This window comes from Cynocephalus volans, chromosome 8 (genome assembly GCF_027409185.1).
Source record: "Cynocephalus volans isolate mCynVol1 chromosome 8, mCynVol1.pri, whole genome shotgun sequence".
In the NCBI taxonomy this organism is placed as follows: Eukaryota; Metazoa; Chordata; class Mammalia; order Dermoptera; family Cynocephalidae; genus Cynocephalus; species Cynocephalus volans.
In genome coordinates this window covers 55,699,104-55,724,710 of record NC_084467.1, presented here as the reverse complement: position 1 = coordinate 55,724,710, position 25,607 = coordinate 55,699,104, and the positions used below count along the sequence as shown (strand labels likewise).

General features: G+C 39.4%; 1 protein-coding gene across 6 annotated transcripts in view; it reads right to left on the bottom strand.

The window, feature by feature from the left end:
- Positions 1-2,282: 2,282 nt before the first annotated feature.
- Positions 2,283-25,607, bottom strand: part of AK4 (adenylate kinase 4) — a 68,079-nt gene continuing 44,754 nt past the window's right edge. For all 6 annotated transcript variants that reach the window (XM_063105143.1, XM_063105147.1, XM_063105148.1 and 3 more), the window contains 3 exons: positions 12,446-12,618; positions 9,224-9,342; positions 2,283-8,077 (listed from right to left, as the gene is read on the bottom strand). In XM_063105143.1, the coding sequence (XP_062961213.1) occupies positions 7,963-8,077; positions 9,224-9,342; positions 12,446-12,618 (407 nt within the window). In that variant the 3' untranslated portion in view covers positions 2,283-7,962. The remainder of the gene's footprint in view (positions 8,078-9,223; positions 9,343-12,445; positions 12,619-25,607) is intronic.

Below are 25,607 nucleotides of genomic sequence, written 5' to 3'. Positions count from 1 at the left end.
GAACAATGACTCCCCTTTCAGGTAAGGCAGTGCACTTGTTTTTCACGGAACCCCTAGTGCTTCATGCTCATCCCCATTTCACTCATTTTAGTTCTCTCCTGGAGGCATTTTTCACTCCTGTTATAATCTAACTATCTCCCTTTTGTTGAATTCTACCACCACATCTTAGTTGAGACCCATTGTGAAGTTACAATTTTATCATGCAAATGTGATGTCATTTTCTGGCATATACTCTATACTGTCTATCAGCAAAAAAGTTAAGACCAGGCCCTTCTCAATACAGTTCAATCTTACCTTTGTCTCCCCAGTCCTGCCTCACATGGCTTTGGCCTCCACCTGGCATGCATGCTCACTCTTTCCTGCACATACCACTCCCTCCACTTGCGTTCCCTTTTTCCAGCCATCACTCAGCTCAAATATTAGCTTTAGTCTCACCTTGGCCAGCCAGTGTCACTACCAAGTGTCTCTGTTCTCTCAATTATAGTGCAGCGATCAGTTCCAATAGTTATGTATAGAGTTATCTAATCACATGTCCTGCAAGGGCAAGAACTAGGTCTTACTTATTTATGTATCTCCAGATCCCAGTGGTGTGTGATAAAAGAATCAAAGTTATAACTGGATGACAAGATAGACTAGTCTTGGGCCCATCAGTTGTCTTGGGATAAATTATGTTGTGGTAACAAACTCTACCCAAGTCTCAGTGGCTTATAAAAACAATGGTTTATTTTTCATGCACAGTACTCATCCATCATAGATTGGCTACACCTCTGTTCCAAGTCTTCACTTCAGGATCCAGGATGAAACGAGAGCTTCATAAGATTGCCAGTCCTGTTGCAGAGGAAAAGAGAACAGTGACCCTGCTCTGGCTCCTAAGGCTTCTGCTCAGAAGTGGCACACTTCATTTCTGCCCACATTTCACTAGTCAAAGGAAATTGTATGTCCAAGCATGTATCCAATGGAGCAGAGATGTAAAATCTTCCCAAAAGAAGGGGAAGTGAATGTCTTGAACTTTAATACAATCTCCCATATTGCCATCCTATCCAGTTTCCCTTTCCTCTGACTCTTCAGGGGCACAGAAAAGCCTTCAGACCATGTTTCTCAGGCTCCTATGTCAGCTGGCTTCTGGCTGGGTTCAGCTAATGGGAGCCCCCACAGGAGACAGCAATGTGAGGTTGGGAAAAACCAGGGTATTTTTCCCCCTCCCTACTCAGGGGGCTTCTCCTATATAGGCTATATGAGGGTTCTTCAAAAAGTTCATGGAAAATAGATTTAAAAGATAATATGAATTTTTCCACAAACTTTTTGTAGTGCCCTGGTATTCCTCCATGGCTCTAGTTCCCGCCAGACAGGACTTCTGGGGTTTCTGCTTCTGCTGAGTAACCCCAGATGCTATACGATCCAGTCTCTTGATCTATAAAATAGGGACAGAATCTGTTTGTGAAGGTTAATTCTAGATGTCAACTTGGTTAGATAGTGGAATGCTGAGAAACCTGGTAAAGCAATCTTTTCAGGTGTGTCCATGAGGGTGTTTCCAGCAGAGATTAGTATGAGAGTCTGAGTGGCCTGGGTGGGAAAGACCCACCCTCAGTGTGGGTGGGAACCATCCAATCCACTGGGGGTCCGGAGAGAACAAAAGACAGAGGAAAGAGGTGAAGCTCTCTCTCAATCTGCTGGAGCTGGAGCACACTCTTCTCCCCTGACCGTGGACATCAGAGCTCGAGACTCTTCAGCTTTTGGGTTCCAGAACTTACACCAAGGACACCATCAACTTCCCTGGTTCTGAGGCCTTTGGACTTGGACTGAGCCATGCTACCAGCATCCAGTTTATAGACGGCCTATTGTGGGACTTTTCTTCATAACCACGTGAGCTAATTCCCCTAATAAATCCCTCTCATATAATTATATCCTATTGATTCTCTCTGGCGAACCCTGACTAATACACTGTTCATATCATCTAGTTGTTTTAAGAGTAAAATAAAAGAATATACATTAAAATTTGTTACCAATAAGGTATCAGACAAATAAGGAACTTAAGGGTACACAAATAAGGCAATGATGTAGTAGAAAAAAAGAAAATGGGACTTGGGATCACAATTCTTGAGTTCAGGAGCTTACCTTACCACCAACTGTCACCTTATCTAGGTAACATCGTGTTATTTTCCTCATCTGCAAATTAGAGATAACCCTGTTAATGTAGTGGTTGCAGAGTGGCATAATGAAAGTAGCTGAAAATTTATATGGTCAGTGTAAAAAGCTATATAAACATTAAATGAATTCACTAGTTGTAAGCAGGAAAAAAACTTTATTTCTATCAAACTGAAAAGTATGAATCAATCTTCAAGCAAGATAATCAAAATCATCAATAATACAGTTAACAGTTAGGATAGCATATACAGATGAGACTACAGGTTTAGATACTTTGAATTAAGTACATACACCAAAATCAAGAGGGCCGACAACTGTCACACTGAGGAAAAGCATTCTGACTCATCGTAAACACATGGCTTCTGGGAAACGAGTTGACATTTCACAGGACAGTAAACTAGAGACAGGTTGTCATTGGGTTAGAAAACTGATATGAACTTCAGAGGGATCACAGTGAAATGCCATTGTAACTCAACAATTTCCCCAGAGATCTGTTCATCTCAAAAACAATTAATATATAAAAATCAGTAGTACAAATTCTCATAAAACTAGAAAAGCCCTCTAAGTCCTAATATCCTTGGAGCTTACATAAAGACTAAGTTTTTATTTTTCTTCCCTTTACTTTCTCTAAATTAAATACAAATTAGTTTGTTTCTATTTAGTACATTTCTGACTTTATAGCCAAACCTTTAAAATGAGGAAAAGAAAGGTTTTTATAACATGTATGAGACTCACACCAATCCCAGGGAGAATCTTCAAGATGGTCTACTCCAAACAGGAAATCTTTTACTTAAAGAATGATAACATGCTTCCTAGATTAGCCTAATTATTACAGAGGAATAATGCCATATGAGAGCTTTCATCCTTTTCGAAATATTTTACAATCTCTCACACACACCATGCACATACAAAATGATCAAATTGGAAAATTCCCTGAAGTATACAGATAATGACATTTATTCTGGCAAGAATTGTGCAATTTGTTACAAGAAAGATAAGGTATGGTGTTTATGAACAATTTTAAGTATATTATGTCTCAACAGATGCAGAAAGATTTTTTTTTTTCTTCATAATTGAAATACAACTTCATGGTTTCCCAGCATCTGGGTCTTGCACGCTTCTCATCCGGAAACCAGACTGGATCAGTTATATATAGAATGGAATGACGACTTATGACCAGGTCACCTTCCCATATTAAAAGAAGTCTCCATTACTGGGTTCTTCTTTCGAGACACCAAATAGACCAGGGAGTTGCTAAAAATGGAAGCAGGCAGTGAGAAAGGAATTCATACTATGAACAGGACTTTACCTTATGAATTGACTCTGGCAAAATCGAATGCAGAAAGAAAAGACTGTTCAATGAAAGGTAATAAATGAAACCCATCAGGTGGACACAAATGCCTCCTGAAATCCTATAGTCCAGCAGAGTACAGGTGAGCCATATGCCTCTGTATGTACACTGTGCAGCTACACCATGACACACTGAGCACCCATTCCCTGTCTCAGCACCAGAATGCCAAAAGCAAAGATGCCAGGCTGGAGCAAATATATTGTTTTACCTATTAACAAGAATGGGAAGCTAAAACTAGGAAAAGGTACAAAATAGGCCCTTCTGAATGCCCTGATTAATCCCTACAGGTACATGAAAACACCTTTTAAAAAACAGATTTCAGTTGTTAAATACAAGGAGAAAAATAACTGAGATAATACCTATTATACAAGGTAATTATTGAGGACTTAATCAAACATTAGACAATGCATGTAATGCGCTTAGCATGAGTAAATAAACTAACTACTAAGAAGACCTAAACCTTAACACATTTGGAAATATGCTGTCTTTATGATTTGAGCAAAGACTTCCAGCAGGCTTGAACTCTTCAGACAAATAGCTAAAGTCAAATATTGAACTCAGGTTCCAGTGAACTAAATTTTATAAAAGCTCTAAATATGGGTTTGGGCAAACATCTCTCTAAAATCACCTTGTCTCAAATTTTAAATTGCAAGAAAAGTCACAGCAGTACCCCTCTCTAAGAATCCTAACATACCCATGGCTATTCTTACTTTTTTCCTTCCCTACCAAAGAGACAAGCACACCTTGGGTAATACTAGAGCTCATCTGACCTTGGCTGCTGGAGGGTGGTAGGGGAGTGATTCCTGGGGAAGGAGAACAAGACAGGAAGTGAATATTCCTGGCTACAGCCACAATTGTTGCATGACAAGCATATGGCAGGCAAAGGTTTGAATTTGGCAATAGAATCACGTTAATGCGTAATGTAACATAGGGACAATGGTACAAAGCCAAGGGTTACTTTCGGTTAGATGCTCAATCACCATTTGTTCATCTATTACCACTTTCAGAAGAATTAGTTTATCATCAAGACCTTGTGTAGGGTGGGAGGGAGGGAGTAATTTGTTCTGATCTCAGGGAAGAAAAGTGAGTAGTGTCTGGATAGCTCTAAGGAGACCAGGCCTATGTGTGAGTGCCATGGCTGGGGATGGCTCAAGGGTAAAGGCTCCGTCAGGGGCACAACAAAATGGACACCAAAAAAGTACATGAGCAAATTGCAACATGAGCTTGCCTCCTCCACAGATTAGCCTGGACCCAAGCCCAGCCTACTTCAACAGCCTTGTAGCCTATGTATAAATGAGGAATTAGGGAGAAGGATGAAGGGCTCAGACTCTCCTTTAGCAGCTTCCTTTGCTTAAGCAAAGGGGGGGGGAGGAACAGTCTCATACAGAGGTGAACATCCCTTTAGTGAACTCTGCTATTCTTGATGTGAGGCCACATGCAGAACAAAGCAGGCTCAGGGCCAAGGGTTGCTTGGGACAGGACACAGGTATTTAACATCCAGGAACAAACTCAGTCTTTGAAGTCAGGAAAACACCGGTCTGATTCCCAGCTACACTGTTCACTGACAGCAGAAGCCTGGGCAAGACACTTCACATCCCTGACCCCTGTCCCCTTTGTTTATAGATGTGGGATCATGCCTATCTCATAGGATGCTAGAAAGATCAATTGAGACATTTGTAAAAGTCCTAAAACTGCACATTTCACTCAGCAGGCCTTCAATAAATGGTACCTATCATAGTTCACCTTAGTGTTAGAGCATATTGAACATGGCAGCATTTCCGAGTTCTAAGTCAGAAGCCTGTTAGGATAAAGAAAAACAAACTAAATTAAGAACCGGGTAGAATCACTGAATGTGAGGTCAGGTCAGAATTTTACAGACCACCCAAATAATTCTCTGTGCTTAAAAGTGAAAGAACTTTTCACATGTGGCAGTAGAAGGAAAACCAAGAAAAGACGTCCCTTTAATTTTACTTTTGTCAAAACATTTTCAAGATAACTTTAATTTCTACACAATCATTTAAGGGAAAACTAGAGAGTTTGTTGAAAAAAATCAGAATTTTAGGCCACTAAACATGAAACAAGCATCATCTTTCAAGGGCCATGGAAAAGATGTTCGTCTCTTACTGGTCTCACCTAGCAAAATGACCCTCGGTTGCTGGGCAATCTCAGCAACAGCAAACACTGTTGAAACTTACTGAGTGACTCAGTGTTAGCTACAACTGTCTATTTAGCTGGAAGGGAAGAGGGGGGAAAGGACGGATGGAGAAGTAGTGTGTGAAATCAGGATCAAGCCATTTCCCATACATCTTCCCAAAACTCCAAAGGCAATGACTACATTGGAGGGTCTGCTAAACACAATGGGAAGTAAAGAAAGAAATCTGAAGATTTTTCTGCTTCTGAAAAAGTACACTTTCCTCTTTTGAATTATACACATATTAACTTTAATTCTACTTTTCCTAGTTTGCAATCGTCTCCATGCAGTACTACTCTAAATTGTGCAATTTTCCTCATATCAGACTTGTTTTTCTCTATACCTGGCTTCCCAGAAACTTAATCTATATGTCTGATTTTCACCCTGTCCCCATGAGCTGGCATTCAAATGCAACTCTTCTAAAGTGCTCAGTGTCAATAAAATAACCGACATTTCATAGACCTGAACTGGGCGTTTTCATTGCATAAACCTAAAGTAAACAATCTTATTTCACTGTGATTGAGAAGATGAAAAGGAGATTGGTCTATATTTCCACTAAGGTAGCCAAAGAACATTCACATGAAGGAACAAGGGGAGAGGAACTGGCAAGAGTTTGGGCAGTATTTATAAGGAAGATGCGCTCATTAGTGTACAGAATATATATGGCAGTGAATTGACTGGGGATTCGCTGGGATATCTTCAGAAAGAAATGTTTCAACACCACTGAAAGTATGGAAATAGACTTTTTTTTTTCTTTCTCTCACCAGTATGAAGAATTAGACAGAACCCAGGAATAGTAAAGGATGTTCCCTGGGGACAGTCAAGATGCATGAAGAAGGGATACATACTTTTAAGGCAGCAGGAATAAATTTCATTGTCCTTCCCAGAGGAGAGCAAGAATTATCTAAGATGGCCACCAAGTCTGGAAACCAGGCAAATCTTTTAACAAATGGTTTATTGATATTACATTACAATGAATGACAAAATATTAGCATCTATATTTCTAGACTTTATGGCCACCCCATAGAATGCATCTTTGGAATAGGGAAAAAAAATAAAGAATTTGTTTTCCCATAATTGTAAAGCTGTCACTCACTCTAGGCACAGCTAGTGCGATATTCTCCTCAACCCCACTGGCTCCATTCCCTTTACCACCTATTCATAATATCCTTGGGTCACTCACAGGAGAAAAACACTGGCAACATCAATATTTAGCAGCATCTTCAAAACACATTTTGCTGTCTTGAATAAAAAGCTTAACTACTTATTCTATAAGTCCAGTAATTCCATATGGTCTTATTACTTCCATATATATAAGATATGATCTTTCAACATTTATGTAGGTAGATCTTTTTCTTTTACTTTTTTTTTTTTTTTGGAGGATCCCAAGAGACTTTTGGGGGTTTAATTTTTTCACAATGAAAGAAGCAATGTCAACCCATGAGAATCAGACCAGCAGTTTAAGTTAAGACCCTCCACATAGCTCAGTTCCCAGTGTATGAAGAGATTCAACATAGTCCCCTAGCTCTCAGTTCTTAGAAAGAAGAATTTGAGAGGGAAAAATGCAATAACAATCTGTATTATTTAATAGCCTAGGAAGAGAGAAAACAGACGTTTAAAAAAAATAGTCTAAAAAAAAAAAAAAGTAGAAGCCAAATACTTTCGTCCCAGGATGTATAAAAAGGAGAGATTCTATGGAACATGGATTCAGAAAAGGATGAGTCACTCCTACCAGAAAAAAATGAATTGTGGACACAGTCACTCAAGACCAGAAAAGCAACCACTGAGAGCAATTAGCTTTAATTCCATTGTTACCAGGGGAGCACACACTAGAGAACCTAGCACAAAGCCCAGGCTGGACCCTTTGGCATTCATAGGCTTAATGGTGCTATGGTTCAACACCCTTTGGGCAGGTAGGGAGAACCAGAGACTACCACCATCATCTGTAAAAAGACTACTAAACAACAACATGGCTGTCAAAAATCAGCTAGAGCTTAGGTCATACACTGTTTGAAATCCAGCCTGTGCTTGCTTTCTTGTGAAGAGCTTGAGACATGTGCAGAGATACCTTACACATGTATAGGTAACCCTCTTATAAAAGGCAGAGGGCCTCTTCATGAACTCTTTCTCTTTTTAGTTTTCCTATCAGTTAACCATTTAAACTAGAAAAGATGCTGCAAGCTATCTCGGCTAGCTTCTAATTTGGACATGGCACCAATACTACACACACAATTAAATGAATGGCCACATCTTCCTGGTTCTTCCATTGGCAGGCTCAGTATGCTTCTTTGGACTGAATAGGTGTGATCTTGTTTGAAAAAAGCGTGTAAACATAGGGCCAAATTTTGTTAGTCTCCGTCCCAGAAAATTGGTGGAGCACTCCTCGGCTCCTGAAAAACAAAGTCCAACATACAAAGTCATTTTAGGTTTCTTCGTAACATATTCAGGCAGATGAAGATCCTAGGTATAAACAATTATGATCTTATGGTCTTTATCACACACCACTAAATGCCAAAACAGCCCCTTTCGAAAGTATAAACACTTCCACTAGGCATACCTACATAAGGCTATAACTTGTGCATTTCTTGCCCGCTTGCCATGATACCATCATTTTTTTCTCCCCTTTAAGACATATCAAATAATAACATTATAGAGGCAATCCCAAATCCACTTCAATATATACTTTTCAAAAGAAAATCACTGACAAACTTTGGTACACTAAACCCATATTACTTACAATTGATTATGGAACACAGGATGTATCATCATAATATGATCAAGAAACTGATCTAAAGGTTTGCTGAATTATTTGAGGACTACAAAGGCTAGAAATCGATTATAGGGGAGTCTATAAAGTGCAATCCTGAGTGCAGTTAGCATATGGTTTTGTTTGGCTTGCATGCCATTTCAAAATTTTTAATTGAGAACCAGATTTCTACTTCTCCTCAAACACAGGAATCTGTCACACTGGGCCTGTGTGCCCCTGTGGTGATAAGTAGCTGGACCAGCCTAGGAGCTGTCCAGTTCAACTGTCACTCAACTGCCCTGTTTGACATACTCCTACCAGGTTTAACACTCATTGCCAATACCTGCCTGGTCCCTGTAGCCTTTTGAATTTGCAAACCCTAGCTTATGGTTTTAGCTTTTCCTTGTTAAACTCTCTATAGACACATTCCAGCCAAAAATCCCTTCTAGTCTTCTACCCAAATCAGGTATTTACATAATGGAGTGTCAATATACAGACCATTATTTCAGCCACTTAAAAAGAATAATGAAAATAAGTATAGGTATAATTTTATATCAAGAACATTCAGATGATCAGGTTTAGGTTGTTATGTTCTAACAATTTCAGAATAAATATACTAGACTTTATCTCCCATGTACAATTCCAGCATTTCATCTGACTGCTGGGGGAGGTAAGAAGCCTTTAGAGTTTATCTAGCTTAAAGAAACACTACCCTACTCTCAATCCAATATCCTGCCCAGAAGGCTCCACACTAGCTGGCCCTTTGCCGTGAAAATTTTGAAGCACTCACTTGTATAATTCAATGACTGGCTTTGCCACGTCCTTGTACTGTCTTAGCCTGACGGCGACTGCTTCAGGTTTATCATCCTCCTGCTGTACTAATGGTTCACCAGTGATGTCATCAACCCCCTACAAGTACCAGAGAAACCAGTTAATACAGCCAAATGTTGGGCCATTCCATTCCATAGGTGCAAAATGATGTTATTCACCTTTGACTCCTACCACATGATGAGTTAGGCCTGGGTACCAGTGGTAATGGTGAGTATAGGTGAAAAAGAAATAGCACACTTAACAGTAAGTTAACCTTATTTCCTAACAGTTGACACTAAATCTTTATTGACTACACAGATCTGTCCAAACATGTTCCAGTGCTGCTGATAAATGGTACTTTCAATTCAGTCTAAAATTCCACGCAAACTCCCCCAACAACAAACCTTTAGACAATGTCACTCCCACCCTCTAAATATTCTTCAAACTGTCCTGCTTTCTAAAGCTTGAGTTCTTATTATGAAAAATAAAATGTCTCAAAGAACCAGCTTGGTTTACTTAGGGAATATATGAATCTAGGAGAAGATATTTCATTATCATCTCTATCATCTTTCAAACTGTATCATGTAGCTTCTCTGAAATTTATCTTACTCGGTTATTTTACCAGAATTCTGAGAATTGAAAAAATTTTTATTTAAAAAAAAAACCTGGTTTTCAATGTATTTTAACCTCCTCAGACCAATGCCTACTTACAAATAGCAAAGTAGACATCAGAATTTTGGATCCTATGTCCATGGCCATTACTTACCAGGGGAGACAGTCACAAGAATAAATCTGTCAAAAGGCAGGCTAGAGCAGAATCAAAAGGCTCAGGCAACTCAACTGGATAATCATAAACTGGCTGTAAATTTGAAACACACTAAAATTCCATTACAGCTCAGGGCCTTGGGTATATGACTTACACTTATGATTTATTGGTGAGCCACATAATTATCACGTGTATTCCATGGTTTTTAACCTGACATGACAGGAGAAATGGGGATGGGAGGAAGCCATACATCACCTATATTCTCCTCTTCTTTATTTTACTTACAGCCACAAAGCTCAGAAGTCATCTCCAAGATTTCAGATCACCAGCAAATACAATACTGCTTTCAGAAAGAGAAGACTGATGCTGGAGCAACCACATCCCACCTTCCCGGGGAGCCTGGCCCCAGCGGCTGGGAGAGTTGGTCCAGGTTACAACTTTCACAGCTGGAGGCCGGCCCGTGGCTCACTCGGTAGAGTGCGGTGCTGATAACACCAAGGCCACGGGTTCGGATCCTATATAGGGATGGCCAGTTTGCTCACTGGCTGAGCGTGGTGCAGACAACTTTCACAGCTGTCTTTAGAAGCAGCATTGTAATTGCAGATGTTCTTTTAGGGAAACCCAGGCTTTGGAAAGCAACTCAGTGGTAAATCTTTTCAAATTTTATAGGAATCTGTGCATCAGCAGGTCTGGACAAAGCCAAAATGTGAAGCATTTGTGTTGCACTTAGTGTTCCCATCTATATTTTCAGAACTCCCTTTTTCCCCCCAGCCATTTCTTTTTTCTTATTGCAGCTTCTTGAAATGGAAATGAGAAAGGGAATAAAGGAATTACAAAACTATTTACATTTTTAAAAGGAGACTAGTGCTTAACCCAAATGAGCAAGTCTTATTGGGACTTTACTGACACAACAGTATCTAAGAGTTGGGAAGTCATCCTCCTGAAGTAGTTTTCTGTAGTAATTACTGACTCCATCTATATTCAAAAGTCTAACCTTTTCCATAAAGAGCAACCCAGTAAGACACAATGCCACTTTTCAACACATCTGGAAGATAACAAATAATACCATCTACCACCCAATAATTACAGTTAATATGACCAGAATGAATTAATGCATTAGTTCAATCTGTATCAGATAAATATAGATACGATCTATAAGAAAAAATAGTAGCTCTTTAAGTGAATTTATTAAAGTATCTTTACACATATACTTTTATACATGTTTAATTTTCAGCAATTTTATCAGTGTTATATTTTGAACTTCTTCTTAAGGGCAATCTTCCAATCACCTTAACATTCCCCCCTCCCCCATCCATATTCCCTTATCCAGTCCCAGCCCCAGGCTCTTTGCTAGCCCAGGATATATCCTTCATAATTTGTGCCCTGATCATACAAAGCTAGAGGACATATACACACAAATAGATATACAAAAAGATGTATAGTCATTGTTTTACAAAAATGGGATCATTCTGCTGTTCACTTTTCTCATTCAACAATACCTTCAGGAAATCTGCCCATGTCAAAAAGTATAGTGCTAATTCATTCTTTTTACTGACTACATTATATACCAAAATAATGTGAATGTTCTCAAATTTATTTAACTGTTCCCCTACAAATGAACATTCATTTTGTTTTCTGGAGTTTTTTTTGGTTTTGTTTTTTGGCCACTATGAACAACACTGAAATAAGCATCACTGTATACATGACCTTCTCTGCTAGTGCTTTCACTTCCATAGACTCTTCTCCCAAGGGTGAGTTGAATGAAATATTTATTTAAAACTTTTAATGTACATTGCCATGTTGTTTTAAAGAGGTTATTAATACTTTATCTAACAAAGATGAGAACACCGTAGTCCCCCCTTATCTGCAGGGGATACCTTCCAAGATCCCCAGTGGATACCTGAAACTGTGGCAAGTACCAAACCCTGTATGTTTTTTTCCTACACATACCTATGAAAAAGTTTAATCTATAAATTAGGCGCAGAAAGAGATGAACAACAATAACTAATAATAAAACAGAACAGTTATAACAATATACTGCAGTAAAAATTATGTGGCTGTGGTCTCTCCCTCTCTGAAAATATCTTAAATTACTATCTGAAAATTCAAACTACGGTTGACTGCAGGTAACTTAAACAGTGGAAAGTGAAACTGCAGATAAGGGGGACTAGTGTACTATTTTTCCCAGATACCCATCAGCAATAGATGTGGTAATCTTTTAAATTTTTCCCAGTCCAATGGATCCAAAGTGATCTCCTCTTTTTACTTAAGTTTCTTTTCCCTAACTGCTACTGAATTTAAACATTTTTAAAATGGTGTTGGGCCATGTAAATCTGCTCTTTCTTCAATAGTCTATTCATATCTTTTACCCACTTTTCATCCTAAATTTCTTGCCTTTTTCTTGCCAGTTTATAAAAGCACTTTTTATATTCTTACATGTACGTGAGGTGGATTGAAGTCCAGGTTATATACCCTTCCACTAGGAGGGTGAATCCAACGTCGGCTGAGACGATCTTTAAGTGTTTCAAATGGAATGTTCAAACTGATCACTAGATCCAGCTCACAGATTTTGTCCAGGGATTCAGCCTGTACTAATGTCCTAGGAAAACCTAAATGCCAAAAACAAACATGTCAAATGCAAGATATTGCCCAATTCCAATAAGTCCTTGAAATATTTTCAGTGACAGAATAATCAACTCTGCATAAACCATCCAAAAAGGAGCTTTAACCAAGAATTTATATCTATACCTCCACGTAAATTTAATATTTGAAGAAAACATGCTATTTTATAACCTAGCTTCTGCATCTGGAAGACTCAAAGATTAGGAGTCATATGATAAAAGAAGAAAGTACATTAAACTAAAAATCACTAAACCAGTCCTGGCTCTGCTCTTAACTACTGTGTGACCTTAGGCAAGTTACATCACCTCCATTTCCTCTTCTGTTAAAGAAGGGACAAAATTATATCATGTGTCCTTTTAGCTCTAACAGTTTATATCATTCTTAGGTTAGCAAAAATATTTATATACATATATTTTAGAGTCTAAATCAATTAAAGTGGGTTACTTTGTCGAGAACTTCACCTGCATCTGCACTTCAACCAAGGTAGGCAATCTAATGTACCACATGGTGACTATAGTTAATAATGCTGTATTGTATACTTGAAATGTGCTCAAAGAGTTGATTTTTAAGTGTTCTCACACAACAAAAAGGAAAAAAATCATATTTATGTGAGGTAATGGATATATTAATTAAGCTTGTGGCAATCATTTCATAATGTATATCAAAAATACATACATTTTTTATTTGTCAAGTATACCTCGATAAAGCTGGGGGGAAATTTTTTTAATTAAAAAAAATTCAAGTCTGATTTCAAAAAGAATGAGTGCTTTTAAAACTGGGTACTGTAAAACATGAATTCGTCCTACTTTTCTAAATGTAGGAAAATAAGCAACAAAATTAAAATTTGGGCTCATGGGCAACTCTTCCCCTTTTTCTTGATGCATAAGCTCTGAGTGATCCCAGGAGTTAGGTCACATGACCCTGGGCTATATTTTTTTCCCAGGGAGAGACCTGTTTGAAATGTAACTCCAGGTCTGGCTGTAGGAGGACTGCACAGTAGTACCTTTTTCCTAAATAAATCACTCCAGTTAGTTTGCTCTGGTAAAAGCCTAACTGTATCTAATAATCAATCTTTAAATAACATCTTTATAATCTAGTTAGGCAAAAGAACAAGGTGGATGGAGAACTGGAAAGAAAGTATAATAAGAGATGCAACATTGAGAAGGGAAACTTTTAAATCACTTCAGATAAGGACACCAGCCCATCTCTACCCTTTTATCACTGGAAGTACCAAGACGACAGCTTAAAAATGGGTCTTCATGACCCTGTAATACATCTATTCAAGGAATTCCTTCTGCTAGTGCAGAAAGTCAGCTGCTCAAACATGAATGCGTTGCACTCGGCAATGAAATCCCAAAGAGGTACAGATGCCAAGCAATTTCAGTGTGCTTGTTCAGTTGAATGTGATAAAAATCCATCCAATGGTTGTCTCATTCCCCTGCTTTAGGTACCTGCTGCTTGCCAATCTCTGCTGCAAATTCTCTGAAATGCTCCCTCCAAAGCCCTTCTCACTGCCTGTGAGCCATCCACATGAAGTTACCCTCTCACCAACTGTCAGTCCTGCCTTTCCCTGGATCACCCACTCTTCGCTAAAACTTCAAGATGACAACTGGAGTTAGAAAGGTGCCAGCAGCAAAAACAACCAGGATCATCTCTAAACTCTTTCCTCAAACCTGTGCCACATCAAGGAAAAGCATTTTCCAATACAGTGGCTTTCAAAGTGACCCTCATTGGAGTACAGAAAGAGAATATTAGAACTTCTATTATATATACATATATATTGCTCATCCTTTTAAAATTGATATTTGGAGGGTACATTTTATAAGGAATGTCATATTAGTGACACTATACATGTAAATTATTTATACACAGGTGATTATAAATATATTGAAGATGTAAACTCAACCTTTTTACTGATAAGTGTACACAAAGAATTTTAGAGATCACTCCTTTAAACACCTGAGTTCTCAGACACAGTCCCTACCCTGTATTCTAGCATCACTAGCTGCTACCCTAAAAAAACATTGTTCTTTATCCTTTGGATAGAGGTTGGGAGCTAGAAAAAAGCAATAGAAAATAGGGAGCTCTAAAAGAGAAATAACTCTATTTCCTCCAACAAATAAATGCCCAAATCTTACTGGCTAGTTCCCTTGTCTGACGAGGGTACAAGTCAGCCTGCTCAGCTCCGCCAGCTGCTCCTAAACTCTGGGGCCCTCTGGAGGAGGAAATGCAACTGTGTACAGAATAAGCTGAACTCAGCAGGACTACATTTCAAAAACATGTTGGGTAGTACCTCCCTATTGGGCTATCACATCGAGACCTGCTAATGACCAAAGAGAATAATTAATTCTGGTGGCTTAGAGGTCCTCTGTTATGTCCTTCCAACCCCAGAACGGGATTAAGTTTGAAGAATCAAGGAAAATATGGAAGTGTACAAGTAGGTGATGAAAGTTAAAATGGAAAAATGATGTCTTAAGATTTTAATATTGTTCAATGCAACCATGTTAATGGTTTAGGAGGAACAACTACAGAAATAAGTCATTGCACAGCTTTAAGGGTTCTCCATCTGATGAGACATATCAAAATCACCAGGAAAGATTTAAAACAAAACAGACAAATAAAAAACCACAAATGATTATTAATGCTCAGATCCTATCCCAGACTTTCTACAGTGCAACATTCAGGAGTGAGATCAAGAGTTTTTTAAAAAGTTATCCTGGTGATTATAATATTTACTCCTGATTGATTAAGAGCCACCAAACTTCTCAGTGACAGCAACAGTGGCAGTACAATACCAAATACTTGTTATCTGCTCCATTTTTCTGGTAGGTTTAACTCCACTTCCAAGAATAAGTCTCCTTTACCTAAGGTCATGGGAAGAGGAGAACTGGAAGGGAAGGTCCCAAACAGGCAAATCTTTCCAGATTTACTAAGCCCTAACTTAATCAACTATTTATGTCCTTCCTGTCTGCAGAAACTCAAGTACTTTTATCAGTGTCTTATCTCTAAAGCAAGTGGCAGAGAAGAAAGCATGGTACAGAGTGAGAACAGTGAATCAGAAGTCAAAGATCTGGGTGCTAGTCACTGCTTCGAAAGTGAGGAGACACAATCCTATGCCAGACACTCTCTGGACTCAATATAACATGTGGTTAGGGGCACAAGCTATGAAATCAGACTCAACTGGATTGAACCCAAACTCTAACTAGCCATAACTGTGAGGATCTTGGCACATTTTATAACCTCTCTGATCCTTAGTTTCCTCAGATGTAAAACAAGGGTGTACTAGTTTGTTAGGGCTGCTGTAACAAAGTAACACAGACCAAGTGGCTTAAACAACAGAAATTTGTTTTCTGATGATCCTGGAGGCTAGAAGTCCTAGATCAAGGTGTTGGCAGGTTTGTTTCTCCTGAGGCCTCTCTCCTTAGCTTATAAGAAGGCTGTCTTCTCCCTGTGTCATCCATGGTCTTCCCTCTGTCTGGGTCTGTGTCCAGTCCTATTAGATTAAGCCCTACCCTAATGATTTCGTTTTAACTTAATTACCTCTTTAAAGACCTTATCTCCAAATATAGTCATATTCTGAGGTACTGAAGGTTAGGACTGCAAACTATTAATTTGGGGGTGGGGGAGACACAACTTAGCCCATAATAAAGGGTAATGCCTACTGCATAGGGCAGTTTTGAGGATTGGCAGAGACAATTCATGTAAAATGTTTTAGATGCAAGGTGTCAGGCACACAGCAAGCACTCAACAAATGGTTGCTGTTGCTTTTGCTGGAGCTCTCCTAGGAGCTCAGCTGGTTTCCCAATTCAATCAAAAGGCAGCAGAAAGGAAAGGCCCCCTTTTACTAGTTCACTCATATTTAATTCCTTTTCTGAGATTCTTTAACAGTACTAGGAGTCATCAGTGCTCTGTGCTCTCTGCCTCAATTACAGCTCAGCACCTCTAGGCATTAATCACACAGACTCTGCTTTTTTGACCCCGCCCACTCACAAGGGAGTTCAACTGGCACAGAATGGAACCGGAGCACAGCATAACCCCTACTTCCATAAGCTTCCCATTCTTCAGTTTCTTGTTTGCCCCTTTCATCGCCTACCTCATTTTTTAGTAGTGAAGTCCTTTAATCTACTTCCCTGATCCAGTTCAATACCTTATCACAATGAGCTTTTAATTGGGTTATAGATTGATAAAAATTCAGCACAAAGACTCAATCTTAAACTACTGAGAGTGCAAGTGTACCTTGAGGCAGCAGTGTGACGCAGCTTCCAAGGAACTAATCCACATGCAGGCTACATTAATTCCGAATCCAAACCAAGAAAGGGGATAGCTTCACAGTATTCTCCACTAGTGAGCACCCCATTTTTAGAAATAACTCCATTTTGGAAGGCAATTCTGTTTTAGCTGGACTAGATGACTCCACAATTCAGCGAACATAGCCTTTATGTTTCATCCATATTGCAGTTCACTGTTCACAAGGCATTTATATAAATTTACTTCTCTTTTACTCTTTACATTAACTCCAGGAGGCAGGCAGACTGGGAGCAATCACCTTCAGTTTAATAGATGAGTAAGTCTGGATTCAGCAAGGGTCAACAGCAGATTTAACATCAGGTCTCTAGATTTCTATTTCAGTGCTCTTTCTATTCTGCTATGCTGCTATTCCAGGGGCATAAAACCAATTGTTAAAAGAACTCCAAAATGTCACCCCATCTATCTTTCTTCTACAAAAAGAGCAGAGCATCATGGTGGCATCGTCATCATCACAGCTACCATCTGCTGAGCATCCCTGCTGTGCCAGATATATTATATGCAGACGAATGGCCAAAATCTTACAGGCCTGCAAAGGCCTACTCATCTAGGCTCCTGCCCCTGCAACCTCTCTCATGTCATCTCTCTGTCCGTGTCTCTGCACCAACTACACTGGCATCTTTGCTGCTCTCAAACAGACAGGCATGCTCCCACCTTGGACATTTACAGTTCATGTCCCCAAAGCTTAGAACACTTTTGCTCCAGGAACTCAGTCCTACAAGTCTTGGCTCAAAGCATCCCTTGCCAATGAGGACTTCTCTAGCTGTCCTGTTAAACTGCACCTCCACCCCAACCTGACACCCTTACTTACCCTGTATTCTTTTTCTTTTTTTTTTTCCTTTAGTTTATCACCATTTGTCATATGATATATGATTTACTTTATTTTTTGAGTTTCTATTTTCACCAGAATGTAAGCTAAATTAGAGCAGAACTTTTTAAAGTTCTTGTTTACTGCTATATCCTTAGAGCCAAGAACAGTGCCTGGCACACAGTAGATGCTAAATAAATAGGGCTGGCTGATTAACTCAATTGGTTGGAGTGTGGTGCTGATAACACCAAGGTCCAGGGTTTAATCCTTGTACTGTCCAGCCACCAAATAAATGTGCGTGCGTGCGTGCGTGCGTGCGTGCGTGTGTGTGTGTGTGTAATACATACATACAGTATTGAATGAATGAATAAGTATTATCTCAAGACTTGCAATAATTCTGGGCATTATCCCCATTTTAAAATTGTAAAAAATGAGTTTCAGAAAAGTTAAGTGACTTGCCCCAGATCAAACATTTAATAACTGAGGAACCTAGCTTTGAATGGAGTGCTATCTGTCTCCAGAATCACACACCATGCGTCTTTCTCCTGAATAGAAAACCGCAGACTGTGAGAAGCAAATTCTGACAGGGAGAAGTGCCTGATTTTGCTGTCTATAGCAGTCAGCTTACAAAGTGATTTGAGAAGTCCAAATCCTATGTGGCTTCAGAAAACTCTCTGGTCCAGTGCTGCAGGCGCAGACATACCAGACTTTCTTCCCACATACAGACAACAAATGTTCTGCACCTTACTCTTCTCCTTCAATATATCTTGGAGATTTTTTTTCTATAGTACCCATTACTGTCTCATTCTCTTTAACAACTACAGAATATGCCATAGTTGGGATGTACCACAGTTTAACCAATCACCTAATGATGAAAATCTAAGTTATTTCCAATCATACTGCAATAAATATCACTGCACATGAGCTGAGACACATGACTAGGGAAAATTAACTCAGCAGACAGGAATATAGGCTCTGGAGGCAAAATGCCTGGGATTGAGGTCTAGCTATGCCACTCACTCACTTCGAGACCCTGGTTACTTAACCTCTGCATGTCTATAAAATGAGGATGATAATAATACCTAATTCAGAAAGTTGTTGTGAGGAACATGCAAATTACTATATGTAAGTTCCAGAATAATGGCTGGCACAGGGTAAACTGCATGGGTAGGAAGCCAATACTGAGAGAAAATGAAGGTAATGTGGGGCTGGTAGGTAAAAACAAATAGCAGGTTTGAAAACAAGAACAATATGAAGGATAACCTTGAGTTTTCATAAAAGGATGAAAGAGGCATTGGGGAGACAATAAAACCACCACCACCATCATCCAATATAAAAGAGTGAGTTTCCTCAGTAAAAAAAAAAGAGACAGGAAAGAAAGAAGCATCCTAAGGGGAGGGCCAGGCTTTTTGTTTTTATTTTTGTTTTTAAAGCAGAAGATGGAAAGAGCATCCTGCAAAGATTTAGAGAGGGTGTATACGAGGAAAGGAGGGTGGGGAAAACTGTGTAAGGAAAGAGGATTCCAGAGGATATAGTGAAGAGGGGAATCAATAACAGAGAAACGGAAGAGAATATAAAAGAAAAAAGGACATGGAGGGATGATTTAACTTTCCATTAACAGACCAAGCATTCACAGAGATAAAACACAGTTAGAAGTGACTACTCTTGCAGCCCCCTCTTCCTGGAAGCAGGCAAGAGAGTATTTCTGGGGCCCTAGGCAGGAGCCGAGAGCAGGAGCCGAGAGCAGCACCCTCCTACTGGAAGGAGACAGGGGGCACGCCAAAAACACCACTGCCATGTGGGTGGCCCACGACAGCCACTGCCACAGCCATGGCTGCCACAAAAGCAGCTCAACACCACAACAGTGGTCACAGCCATTGTGCAGGCAGCCTGCCAGACACTCGACTGCACTGACACAAGAGAGTCACCAGCGGAGACCGGAAGAAGAAGAGGATGTCTCTCTCCTCAAAGCCCACTTCAGAGTAATAGAATAAGTAGACTGCTCTACCAGATGACCAGACATCAATGCAGAGATACTAGAAATACAAAAATTCAAGAACATATGACACCACCAAAAAAAAAAAAAATACAGTAATTCTCAAATACCAGACTTTGTGGAGCAAGAAACCCTTGAAAGGACTGCAAAGGAATTCCAAGCAACAATCTTAAGGAAGCTCACTGAGATACAGGAAGACTCAGACAACATAATGAAATGAGAAAAAAAAATCCAGAACATGAAGGAGGGAATTTATAGAGATTGATACCTTAAAAAAAATGTAGCAGAACTCATGGAACTGAAAGATTCATTCAACAAAATTAAAAAACACAACCAAGAACATAAGCAGCAGTCTAGAACAAGCAGAAGAAAGAATTTCTGATCTTGAAGATGTCTTTTTGAAATAACTCAGGCAGACAAAAAAAAAAGGAAAAAAGAATTTTTAAAATGGAAGAAAATTTAAGAGAGCTAGCAGACAACCTTAAGCACACAAACATTTGAATCATGGATGTTCCACAAGGGGAGGAGAAAGGAAAAGGCATGGAAAACCTATTCAATGAAATAATAACAGAAAACTTTCCACGTATAGGGAGAGACACGAACCTTCAGATCCAGGAGGCTCAAAGATCCCCAAACAGATTCAACCCAAAAAGATCCTCTCCAGGACAGATTATAGTCAAACTAGCAAAGCTCTAAGACAAAGAGAGAAACTTAAAAGAAGCAAGAGAAAAGCATCAAGTCACCTATAAGGGAGTCCCTATCAGACTAACAGCAGACTTCTCAACAGAAACTCTATAGGCCAGAAGAAAAAGTGATGATATATTCAAAACACTAAAAGAAAAAACTTCCAGCCAAGAATACTATACCCAGCAAGGCTATCCTTCAGAAAAGAGGGAGAAATGGTATATTTTCCAGACAGACAAAAAGTGCAAGAGTTCACCACCACACAACCAGCCCTGCAAGAAATCCTCAAGGGAGTCCTGCATCTGGAATCCAAAAAACAATAATCACTACCACGAATACACAAGAAAGAACAGAACCCAGTGGTACAACAAAAATGCAAATGAGAAAGAGACCACTGCAAAAAACCATAATGACAATGAATCAAAAGCAAATAAACTCTCGTCTCTTTGGAAGATGATAGGGAAACAATTCATATTTCTAAAACTAGTAAGTAACAGGAAGAATCAAGCATTTATCTTGTCTTTCCTATGTGAATTGTTCCTCAGGGTAATCATGAATAGTTGAGGAGGGAACATTTATATCTATTGAAGTATCCCAGCTAATAAATAAAGGAGAATAAAATAACTAGAATATAGTATTTTGCAAGCCCCTATTGAAATAATGGATCTAGCGAATGGTCATCAATGTCCACTAACATCAGAGAGAGGTGATCAGACATAATAGGCCTCCTGCAGTAAGAACATACACCTCTGAAGCCAAATCTAACCTGAGTGAGACCAAGCCTCAGGATCCAGCAACCAATCATCAGGAAAAGCAGGGGTTGGTGGAACATGTTAAATGACACACTACTGGGATGGAGCCAGCAAATCCAGACCTTGGGAAACTTTATGGGGTAAAGAAGAAAAAATTAGATGACGGGGGAAACCACAGATTGAAAGAAACTTAAGAGACAGCTGACATAGCATCAATGCAACAAACAGAACTTGTTTGGATCCTGATGTAAACAAATCAACTGTAAGAAAAGAAGAGAGGGGAGAGAGAATTGGAGAAATTTAAACAGGTTTAATGTTTGATTGTATTAAGGAACTATTATTGATTTTCAAAATGTTGAGTATATACTAAAAAAAAGGAATTAAATAAGACAAATTTAAGTTTTCTTGTACTGAAAATAATCTATGATTGTATGTTTTGCATTCCTAGAAGTAGGTTAATTGTGTATTAAAATTGTTATAACTTCACACTTTTTGAAATCTCCCCTACAAAATTCGTTTGGCTTAAATGTAAAAGCCATGACAATTTATTCTTTGATGTGATTGTATTTCCAATTTCTTGTTCATGTAAGATTTCAATAAAACTCAAAAACCTATTCAAAAAAATTAAAAGCTAAAATTTAAAAAAAAATTTGACTGCCCTCGAATAGTGCCATTTTCAAGACCAGTGCGGCATCCTAGATTCAGAAGTGGTCACGAAGCACAGGGGATGGGGTGGGGCTCCCACCAAATTTTGCGGTGCTGCATCACAGGCCTGGGTTGTCCTGAAGAGGGGCTGTCACTCTGGCTAGGCATAAGGGCAAGGGTTCCACTAAATGAGTAGCAGTATTTATCTGTCTACAAGACTCTTAAAATACAGATATTCTTCAGTCTACAGGTCCTAACTTTAAGGCTTCAGCGCATATTATATGAAACAGTGTTCTAATTGATGGATTCTGTCAGGCAGCATGGTAACTTTAGCATTCCTTAAATTGATTTACATCAGTGCCTCAAGTTGGGCTGAGCAAATCATCAAAGTAATTTAGGTGTAATTCTCACATCAATCAGCTGCTAAGAACAGAATGTCAACTAAGGTGCAGTTAGACTAACACATTTTAAACCATTTTTAGCAGTGTCATTATCCAGCTATACATATTTTTTAAAATGAACATACTGTCAGAGAAGAACAGTATGAAGACTAGTTAGGACCTATCAAACAAGACTATCCCTGTAATTAGGACATGAGACGTTCATATTAATTTTGGGGGAAAAGATATGTGGGCATTTTGCTTTCAAATACATTTAGTTAACATTTGATAGCCACTTATCCAAGTTTTCTTCTAGCAATCTACCCTTGGAATTGAATGAAATTCAATTCCCTGATACTTTGAGTTGTTAGGTTGAGTTCTTGAAGGGAATCCCTAACATGATGACCTATTAAAACATGACCCATGGGGCCGGCCCGTAGCTCACTTGGGAGAGTGTGGTGCTGATAACACCAAGGCCACGGGTTTGGATCCCTATACAGGGATGGCCAGTTGGCTCACTGGGGAGAGCATGGTGCTGACAGCACCAAGTCAAGGGTTAGAATCCCCTTACCAGTTATCTTTAAAAAAAAAAAAATGACCCATGGAAATCTTGTAACAGAAAATCTTTAAATAAGAATACCCATTCTGACCATGAAAGTACTTAAACACACACATAGGGTATTTAAATGCATTCTAAGGGATTTTCTTCCATTAATTAAGAGACAGGGCAGGCTACTGATGACACTGGTGGGACAAAGGAGAATTTGCCACTCTGGCTATGGGTGTGCATTCCTCTAAACATGCTTGCTTGCAGCCCGTTAGAATTGCAAGCTCCTGAAGGGCTAGGCTGTGCTCAGGACACAGTAAAATCCTCTGTGGGCAGGGATTATTGACCAAGTGGACTAGATGCACACTCAAACTTTGTCAACAGGTGGCAGCATTTGTAATTTTTCCCTTTAGAGAATTAGAACAAAGTTGTGGTATGCTTTTACATTTACTAAAAGTAACCCTCAGAGACAGGCTTTCTAAATGACTGGCTAGCAGTATTCTAACTTCCTAATTAGATAACCTATTCCAAGTGAATATATTCCATTAATTGTCAAAGAGGTGGAAAAGCCAATAGCTAAAGTAAAATAAAATCATATTTAAACATGGAAGGCTTGCTTTCCTCTACTTAACTATACAGATGGGACTGGTCCATGGCATGGTTTTTCATCAGGAGTATGCAATATCTACCTTATGTTTCCACTCTAGGCTGGAACCTAACCCAGCCTAGAAAAGCTGCTCTGTCCTATTTATTCACATAGCCAACTCAGGCTGAAAGCAGAAATTTTATGTAGTTAGAGTTCTCCAGAATCTGTTGTGTTATATCACTAATTATGGGGCCTCCAAGTTCTGGTTTTTTTTTTTAGATCCTCGAAAATATTCACTAGTTGCAGTGAGATGTCACTAAATTCCTGACTGGTGTTGTGTTCCCAATAACACTGGCCACTGGACCTTGGTACCTGCACATCCCAGCCATGCCAAGAGCCTGAAGGAGGGTAGCTGAAGCAGGAGATGCCACAGCAACAACGTGAAGCAGTGGAGGGGAACAGGAAGTAGGACATCTCTCATTTTCTAATCTGGAGTACATTCACTCCACAGGAAGGGTGCAGAGCCAGAGTCCACTGCCACCTTCCCAGGCAGCCAAGCAAGCCCTCCACCTGATAGAAGTCAAATGGGCAGTTCTGGAGGGCAATGTCCAGCATCCACCTGGGGTAGGCAACTTGTGAAAAGGCCGCGCAACATCAGCACCCCCTTCTACCTCCACTAAGATCCGGAGTCAATACAGCTGCTTCTGGTAACCCATCTCATCCCAGTTGTTGGGAAAGGCCCATGTAAGCTATTGTTCATCACAATTAAAAAACCGAATGATTAAAGTTGAATGCAGGCAGTTATTCTTCCACAGCCTTCCTTAGCCCAGGAGTTCAAACCATTCACCCCACCAACCACAGGCCTTAGTAGCAAGTTAATATTAATCACCATCAAAACCTGCTTAGTGAAGACTTTTCTCTCTCCTATCTCATAATTACCTTATGTGTCTACACAATGTTTATTTGTGCAAGTACCTAAGACCTCTATTCCATTTCATCCAGTTTTTACTAACAGATGGTGAAGAGAATAAGCAGCAGCTGTGCTCCAGATGTTGGTGATGGGAGTTTATCTTACATCATATCACTCTGTAGGTTCCACATTACCCACTGTGCTGAGAGCCTAGGACCCATCTCCCTCTCACTGAAAGCTTCCTGGTACACTTGGAACCACTCTATTCTTATCCTAAAGTTTAAAAGATTTGTAATAAATGTATCCTGCCTTCAAGGAGCTTATAAGGTTAGTAAAAGATGACCTTAAAATCTGGATATGCTACAATCACTGCTTATTGATCTAGTGATAAACAGAAGATAGATATTCCAGAAAATCTGGGGTGGGTGGGTGGGTGGGTGTGTGTGTGTGTGTGTGTGTGTGTGTGTGTGTGTGTGTGTGTGTGTGTGTATTGATTGATTGATTGATTGATTGATTGGCTGGCAGCTGGCAGGTACTGGGATCCAAACAGAAAATTTGGTTTTAAACTACAAGTTTGCCTCTTCAAAGTGACTTCATGAAATAAAAGATTAATTCCTTTTAGGTAGGAATTCTTGGGAAAATTTCTAAAGGGCATTGAGATCCTGTGGCATCATTGTGATGATATTTCCCAGTTAAGGATACAGATGAAACTACTACCTTATTATCCTTGTTCTTAAATTAGGCTAAAGTCACTGAGTCGTTTTCCTCATAAGGGAAGATGTATACTACATCGAGGAAGGAGATGTCATCTGCAATCCCCTTGCTTAAAGGCTCTTTTGTTTAAGAATTCTGTTTGCTTGTTCTGTGAATATGTCTCCAAAAACAAATCAGGGAAAAACTGGTCCCACTACATCTTAAGACAAAACAAATTGGTACATTATTTCACCACAGGCCCATATTTCTGCCCCAAGCAAAATAACAGAGGCCAAGTATCCTCTTCATAGGCTCAGCTATAGGCTGCAGGTAAGACCTATCTATAATCGGTCATATATTTATAAGCCTTTACTACATGCCAAGAACTGTTGTAAGCACTGGCAATACAGCCATGAACAAAACACATAATCTCTGCTTCCCTGTGCTCACAGTGGGGTGGAGGGACAGGGAGGAGCAAAAATTCAAATATGCAGATAAATATGTAACGTCACATGACTACAACATAAGAAGAAAGAGTGACATGCGTAGACAGAAAGATACAAGAAAACCCTCTGAGGAGGGGATACTTGAGTAGAGATCTGAATTCAGCAATCCACATGGATATCTAGATGCAGGACATTGCTGGTAGAGCACACACAAAAACAGCGCA